At 38.3% G+C, this 8,834-nt stretch overlaps 1 protein-coding gene across 1 annotated transcript; it reads left to right on the forward strand.

The window, feature by feature from the left end:
* The first annotated feature begins 5,170 nt into the window (after positions 1-5,170).
* SOUL-1 (SOUL heme-binding family protein) lies at positions 5,171-5,999 on the forward strand. Its single transcript, XM_079047416.1, has one exon. The coding sequence runs from the start codon at positions 5,282-5,284 to the stop codon at positions 5,867-5,869; it is 588 nt and encodes a 195-aa protein (XP_078903542.1). The 5' UTR covers positions 5,171-5,281; the 3' UTR covers positions 5,870-5,999.
* The last annotated feature ends 2,835 nt before the right edge of the window (positions 6,000-8,834 follow it).

Below are 8,834 nucleotides of genomic sequence, written 5' to 3' on the forward strand. Positions count from 1 at the left end.
TTCATGCATCAATATCCATAGAGTTAGTAGTAAAAGTATTATTATTCACGAAGTTACCAAGATCCTTGTTATTGGGAGTGACGAAAGTTTCGTCGGGATCCTGGATCACAAGAGCTTGCTTTTTGGAGGTACACACCAAGCAGGAGCAGGGGCCGGTGTTGAGGATTTTATCTCCCGGCGGTTTCCTGATGATCCTATATTGTCAAAATTTAGGATCTTGGGCTGCAAAAATGAGGTTGCTAATTCTTGGGGTGGATGTCCTCCCTCATTCTCTCTATTTCCTTGAGTACCGTCCTGTTGTCCTCCTGCTGCTAAGTGACTTGTCGTCCCAATCTCTTCATCATAGCAAAGAGCTCGTTATTGGAAATTAGTACATGAGGATCCTGAAACCCTTGGGTAGTAATCGGAGAGGTGTTTTTCTTCGGTGCCTCAGAAGCCTTCTTAGGAGCTCCGCCTGGAGGTAGTGGAAGGTTTTTTAAGGAAATAGGTGGAATGAAGGAAGAGGATAAGGTTGATTGGGTAGAAATGATTTTCGAACGATTTTGAACACCACGGCCCCACGGTGGGCGCCAAATTGTTTTGGTCGAAAATTGATCAAGTATAATTCAACCAAATTGTATGAGAGGCTGTGGTGTTAGGATAATGTAAGTGTAGAATAATAATCAAAGTGAGACAAGTGAGTTACAAGGAAATCTCTTGATCCTTATAGGATCTCCGACATAAAACCTTGGGAGGTGATAATGATCACCTGCCTTGTTGCTTTTTATTGATTTTAATCTGAGGTTACAAAGATGATGAAGATAATACGAGTACAAGTGTAATGGTAGAGCTAATTGTGTGTAGTGTGCAATTTACAAGTGTTATTTATAGTCTAAGCTAATCAGCAAGAAGTCCGATATTTCTGGGATCCTCCTTGAACAAATATTTGCACGTTGTTTGACTTGGTATTCCCGGGTCTTAACCTTGATTGAAGTGATTCTCCATTGAGAATGATTCTAGTGATGACTAATTATGCACACATGAGAAAAAGAAAGAAGAATATAACCTTTATAAGCGTTAGGAAATATTAGTGATAATAATCAGGATCCTATGATATTTTTAAGGATCTTGAGGCTTCAAGAATATTAAGGATCCTGAATATGATTATGGGATCCTGCCTGTAACAATAGATATAACATATTTTAGGCATTTTGGTCCCTTTTTATGGTTTTGATGGAATTGGATAGAAGAACTTCTGATAAGGATTGCAACTTTATCAATCCTATGTGTCCCTGGAGTGTTTCATCTTTTATATCTAAAGCCAAAGTGTGATTTGAGGCCATGCAAGGAATCAAGGTCATATTTTTCCCTTTTTACCTAAAATGGATTAGAACATGCATGGAGTGTGTAGGGTCATAAAGTTATGATTTTTACGACTCATCTTAGCATGATTAAGCCTTCTATAGATCCTGAGCTTTGGTCTTAGTGGATTAAGGACTTAATGAAGGATTTAACTTTCCATATGGACCATGGTGTGGCCAGGGGCTGGCAATGGTATGGTGATCAATCGACTCGTGAATCATCTGTTTCGCATCAACACGACATGGCCAGGGGTTGGCCATATCGCGATGGATGTAGAGTTGAATTTAATCATTGACTTTTGACTAGGTTTGACTTTAGGTCAAACTTTAGGGTTTTAGGTCATAGGCTGAGGGTTGACCTTTGAAGACCTCTTTAGGTGGTTGTTGTTCCTGCCTTCACATGTTGTGAGTTGTAGAGGTTTCTGCTTTGTCTGTGAGGAGGGTTTTCTCATTGTGTTACTTATATCATATGATGTATGTGAGCTGCTGATAGATTGGGGTTGTTGATAACCCAAATGGGTGTATGTAAGCTGTTAATAGCTCATGATGTTGATAACCCAAATGAATATATATGAGCTGTTGATAGCTCGGGGTTAGTGATAACCCATAGTTGTTTTATATATTTGGTTGTGCTGTTTTGTATATGATACTTTGGGGAACTCACTAAACTTTGGCTTATAGTTGTGGATTTAAATGTTTCAGATCCTTCTAAGGATCGGGGCAAAACGAAGGCATGATTGTACACATTATTCATTAATCTTCATGATTTTGGGAGATGTTATATTTTGATACTCTGATTTTGGTCCTGTACTTATGAAATGGTTATTCTGGTGGTATTTGATTTTATGAAAATGTCTTTTATTCCTTCTTACAAAAATTACCATGATTTTTGGGACATTATAGTCTGCTTGAACTTGCATTACCTTGAAGAAGAAGTAACATTGCTTGAGCATTTGTTGTCATAACACCAGTGTTATGCACACTAGATACTTATTGACGAAGATAAAACGTGAGTGTTACACATATATTTGTTAGGCACAAACTCTAAACTTTATATTGAATCCATTGTCAAAGGGTAAAAGTTTAAAAGAAGATTTATTACCTTTTAGTAAAATTATAAGGAAAATTGAAATGTTATTTATAGATTTATATTTAAATTTAGAATTTTATAAACTTGCCATTATGGGGTGGGGTGATTTTCTAGATGTCGGAGAGAGTGGGTGTGTGGAGGAAGTTTGGGGAAACCTTACCGAAAATGTTTATCAATGTTCAGAACACACCTCCTGAGGTGGTATTCCCGACGGTACCAAGGCTCCCAAAACCATTCTTGAACCCTTCCCAAATGGATATCGTGCCTGCTAATAGATTACAAGGACCAATTACGGACAAACTTTCTTGTTTTGTTAATAAAGTGTGTAAATTAATTGGTGATTTAAAGCTATACGAATTTTTTTTTGGCCAAAATTGATGTTAACCTATTCATGAATACTCACGATGGCAACGCCAACACAAATCAGCATGGCAGTTTGCAACGTATCATTGTTACAAGTGGATTCGTAGTACGTTGTGTAGAAAACAATTAATATCTTTGGGCGTATAACTGATGATGCATGTTAGGATGCTTTGTTGATGTTAATACATTAACAATGATTACTTTATGTTATGTTTGGCAGCTAGATTTTGAGGGTTTTTAGCTTTTTTGAAAATTCTAGAAAAAAAAAATGTTATGTTTGCCACTATGATCTTAAAGCTTTTATTTTAAACAAAAATCTCATAATCCAATAGTTATTTGAATTAGTTATTAAGATTTTTTATTTTTTGGTTTTTTTGAATTTTAGATTATATATAATTTTACAATTTTCAAAAGATTCTAGCTATTTTGCTTCAAACTTTTAACTAATAGCTAATTTTTCTAAACACATTCAATGTAGTGGGGCACAAACTCAACCCCACATCAAAGAACTAGAGTAGAGTGCACCTAAAGTTAAAGTGACCAAATATGGAACAAAACATGTTAACAAGGATCGTCTTGGCAAATGATCATTTTAGGGTGGACAGAATCACTCTCAACCCCCTTGATATATGTAGTTTGAAGAGGGTAGAGTTGTGTTCCCTCCCAACCGAAGAATCAAATCGACACCAGAATCGATTAGAACCGTAGAGGGGTATTCTGTTGGGTTCTCAGTTTCTTAAATTTTCATTTTATCTGTTTTTGGTTTTTTCGATTTTAGGTCGGAACCAATCTCATCCGGTACAAAAGAAACTAAACAAAAAAAAACCAATTGGAAATGCATAAGGTTTTGTAGGGTGTGTTTGGTTATGAAAAAATTTCTAGTTTTCTAGGAAAAAATTTAGGGTGCGTTTAGTTGCGGAAAAATGGGCCGTTTTCCGGAAAAAATTTCCAAGAAAAATGAGAATTTTGAAAACGCGTTTAGTTCGTCTATTTTTCTAAATTTTTCACGGAAAATGAAAATTTTCCGTTTTCTAAAATTACAAAGAAGTTGGAAATTTTTAAGAAAACTGATAATCATTGTTTTTCACATTTTTCTAATTCCAAATTTTTTCTAAAATATAAACACACACCCACTCCCACCCCATCCACCTCTACCTACCCCCACCTTAACACCCCGCACCCACACACGTACACACATACATACCCACCCCCACACACACCCACCCGCATACACACACACACACACACACAAACACACACACACACCAACCCACAAACACATACCCACCCACAAACAAACACACACACACACACATACATACCCACCCACAAACACACACACACATACATACCCACCAACACACCCACACACACACAAACACACTCACACACATACCCACCCACACCCCCACAAACACACACCCCCACACACACAAACCCACACCTACCCCCACCCCCACCCTCACAGACACACACACCCACACACATACAAACCCACACCTACCCCCACAAACACACACATACACACACAAACACCCCCACCCATCCAACACCACCACCACAATCACCGACCTACCATCATCATCACCACCACCACCACCACTAACTCGTCACTAGCACCACCACCACTGCTGCCGCCGCCATCACCACCACTGAAACAATTGCCGCCGCCACGACCATCGCATGTCATCACCACCACCGCCGTCGACCCGCTACCGTCACTGCCCCCACCCACACCCTACCACCGCTACCGTTTTCTAAAAGTAAAAACCGATAGAAAAATACACATCTAAACACGTTTTCTAATTTTCTAAAACTGAAAATGAAAAATGAATAAGTTTAACTAAACGCGTTTTCTAAATTTTTCAATGAAAAATGAAAACGGAAAACGAAAATCGAAAAGGGAAAACAAAAAACGGAAAATGAAAATTGTTTTTCCATAACTAAACGCAACGTTAAACTTTCTAGGAAAATTTTCCAAGAAAAACGGAAATTTTGAAAACGCATTTGGTTCGTTTGATTTTTAAAAGTTTTTTAAGAATATGAAAATTTTTAGTTTTTCAAATTATATATAAATTGAAAAAATGATTTTTAAGTTTTTTAAATTTCTAAAATAAAAAATAAAAACTCCACCGTCCAACCAAATATGTTTTTTAATGAAATTTGAAAATGAACCCTTCATTCTGTTTTCTAAGAACATTTTCTTAGAATAAATACAATTTTGTCACAACCAACCTCGTCTTTTCTTGAATTTCCACTCGGGTTCCGAAACCCATCTGATCCTAACTCTATTCAATGGACTCCACATACGGACATACCCTACTAAGCGTGGTGCAACGAAGTCCACATAGCACCTACTCAATCCTCACCGCTTGTTCAGTTGTTCATAGGTTTTTACCTCCTAAACCCCCAAATAAAACACCTACAAACGATTGCTTGATTGCTTCCATATCTCCCTTTGCAAACACCAACAAATATCTTGGCAAATATGGGTATGGTTTTTGGTAAACTCAGGGTGGAAACACCGAAATTCGAAGTCGTAAAATCGACAGCCGACTACGAGATACGTCAATACCCACCATCGGTGGTGGCAGAGATCACCTACGACCCAACTCAATTCAAAGGGGACAAAGACGCTGGGTTTTCGATTCTAGCCAAGTACATCGGCGTATTTGGCAACCCACAGAACACGAAGCCGGAAAAGATCGCGATGACTTCATCAGTAATAACGAAGGCGGAAAAGATAGGGATGACTTCGCCGGTGATGACAAAGGGAAATGTAGGAAGGGTGACGATGCAGTTCACGCTGCCGGAGAAGTACAAAAAGGCGGAGGAGGCGCCGAAGCCCGTAGATGAGAGGGTGGTGATAACGGAGGAGGGAGAGAAGAAATATGCTGTGGTAGGGTTTAATGGGGTGGCGACGGAGGGAGTTGTAACGGAAAAGTTGGAGAAGTTGAAGAAGGACTTGGAGAGAGATGGGTTTAAGATTGCAGGGGAGCATGTATTGGGAAGGTACAATCCGCCGTGGACTTTGCCTTATTTTAGGACCAATGAAGTTATGGTTCCGGTAGAATAAAGTTATGTAACTATTTTGGTTGGGTAAAACTCATGGTTCTAAAAAGCTCGTCATTGGCTCCGCCATGACGTGTCATGGCTCCAAGGCTTGTATGTGTCGCCAAGCTTTACCAAATAAACGCTTTGACTCATATATGTGTATAAAAATGAATAATAGTAGAAAATACATATAAAAATATGAATTATATACAAAATTGTCGCCTTAAGTCACGCCTTACAAACAACGTGGCTCGCCAAGGCTCGGAAAAGCTTGAGGCTTGACATTGCCGCCAAGTCACGCCTTACGTTATTTAGAACATTGGTAAAACTATACTTGTTGCTATTTTATTACCTAAAGAAAGTATTAATACACAATTTGTTATTGTATAAGCAATGTATTTATTTTAATGCATCATTTCATCGATTGATTACAGTTTGTAGCTTTGTATTATATTGCGGTGTTGCTTAAAAAAAACCCACTTTAGTTTGTAACTTTGTATTATATTATGAATGTTGTGAGTAAACCACACACACCCATACATATAAATAGGATTCATTTAAGACTTCCAATATCTATACACATGTAGTATAGAGACAAAAATTCTCCATCTCTATACATAATGTAGTATAGAGAATTTTGTATTGTTGTTTTTTGTTGTTATATATAGTTTGCTTCTTTATATTTCTTATTATATAAGTAACTCATTCGAGTTTCTCATATACAATTAGGGGTGCAAGTCGAAAAATCGTGTTGTGTTTTTGTCTGACGCGACACAACACGACGATGTTTTATTTTACACGAATACGACACGACACAATGTTATGTTTTTTTTAACAAGCACAAAAACGAACCAATTAAAAAACAAAAAACAATATATGACACAACAAAAATAACTTAAAATAACAATTATTTTATTTACTTAATACTTAATCATACATAACACGACAAACACGGAAAATACAACAAACAAATGTTAAACTGTGTCAATTTCGTGTCGAATTTTGAACACGAAACGACATCGTGTTTTTTACACTTGACACGAACATGACACGAACAAGAATTCGAATTCCAGTTTCATCCCAATTTTGTTTCGTGTTAATGAATTTAATTGTTCCGACACTTGTTCTTCCATTCATTCAACGAAGGTAATATATACAAGATAATTCCTTGGGCTCTAACTAAATCTAGATAACAACTAAAATAACATAAAGAATAAAACAAAGGAATAAGATAAAGATGAAGTAAGTGATCAAGAACGATCAGATAAGGTTTCTTTACCCCCCCCCCCCCCTTAAGTTGGAGCATGTAAGTCTCGAATGGCCAACTTGCCAAGCAAGAACTGAAGATGTTGTGATCCTAAAGCCTTTGTGAATAAGTCAACAACATGCATGGGTTTGATTTCCTGTGACTCAACATGTTCATGAACAAAGTAACAATCCATTTCAACATGATTTGTTCTTTCATGGAAGACGGGGTTGTTGGTGATATGTCTTGCAATCTGGTTGTCACAAAATAGAGATGTGGGTCCAACAGGAGGTGCTTCTAAGTCTTTCAATAGCCAACGCATCCATAGAGTTTCACTAACAAAAGTAGCCATGACTCTATATTCTGCCTCTGCTGAAGTGTAACATTCAGAATGCATGTATTTACCCTTTAACCCTTGGAATGAAAGTTATTTGGCAAAGGAGGTCCCTACGTATGTTGGGCGTACACATGCATACGCTTAGCGTACTAGGGTGGTTTGGGCGCGGACATGCACCACGTACACGGGGCGTACTAAGGCGTATGCAGGGCGTACGTAGCTTAAGACAAAAACCCTAATTTTAGGGCATGAACCCTATTTAAGCACACTTATGTCATTTGGACCTAACCCTAAACAGCCTCCACTGCCTCTTATCGTCCCTAAACCCTAGTTTGCAAGTGAGTGTGATCCTTGAGCTTAAAAAGTGATTTTGGTGGCCATTATAGCGTGTTTGCAAAAATTAGAAGGTGGTGAGAAAGTCTTGGATGTGGTTGAGCTTCTAGATCCTGCACCTACTTCATCTTGCGGAACTTTTGGAGGTAAAAAGTCCAGACGTTACTTATCATTTTGCTATTTTGAGTTAGGGTTTGGTAATAAGTCCATTTTTGGTCCATGGATCCTCTCTTGTGAGTTTGAGCAACTCCAGAGGTTAGAAATGTTAGATCTGAGTTCCTTTGGCATGTTAAAAGCATAAAAATGCTAACTTTATGGTTGTTATGGCACCATGCATGAGTTTAAGATCTTAAAGGGAGTCTTAATGGATAAAATAAGGTGTTGGGTTCCCATATGGCATGCAAAGGCATAAAGTTGCCAACTTTATGCCCTAGGACCTTCAAAATGACCAAGATTTGGAATTGGACGAAGTGGCTTCATGAATTAAGCACTTAATGGCTATTTGTGCAAAACAGCTTGTACGTTGGGCGTACTCGTTTGTACGTTGCGCGTACCACCAAGGAACCCAATACGCCAAGCGTACTGATGTTGTACGTTAGGCGTACGCTTCCAATGGGTTTTGGTCTTTTGAGCCATTTGGGCCCTACTTAACCTTGGGTCTGGATCTATTAGAGTATTTGGGCCTTCGAATTTGTTATTGGACCATAGGTGGCATAGTTGAGCCTATTTGGCTTTGTGATGTTGTACGTTAGGCGTACGCTTCCAATGGGTTTTGGGTTTTTGAGCCATTTGGGCCCTACTTAGCCTTGGGTCTGGATCTATTAGAGTATTTGGGCCTTCGAATTTGTTATTGGACCATAGGTGGCATAGTTGAGCCTATTTGACTTTGTGGCCCATTATTGTTCTTGGACCTTGGATGGTAGGCCGATTTAATGAAGAAAGACTTTTGGGCCTTATTGGAGGAGTTTGGACTTAGGGTTTTGGACTATACCTTGAGGTTTTTACTTAATCCTAATTAGGTTAACTTGTGTATATTTAGTGTGAGATTTTCGGACAGGTTGCCGAGAAGTA

The sequence above is a fragment of the Lactuca virosa genome, chromosome 5 (assembly GCF_052849685.1).
Source record: "Lactuca virosa cultivar CGN04683 chromosome 5, Lactuca_virosa_CGN04683_v6, whole genome shotgun sequence".
Lineage (NCBI taxonomy): Eukaryota > Viridiplantae > Streptophyta > Magnoliopsida > Asterales > Asteraceae > Lactuca > Lactuca virosa.

What these genes read in the sequence shown, in the direction of transcription:
- SOUL-1 (XM_079047416.1), top strand. Translation starts at nt 5,282, where the DNA reads ATGGGTATGGTTTTTGGTAAACTCAGGGTGGAAACACCGAAATTCGAA.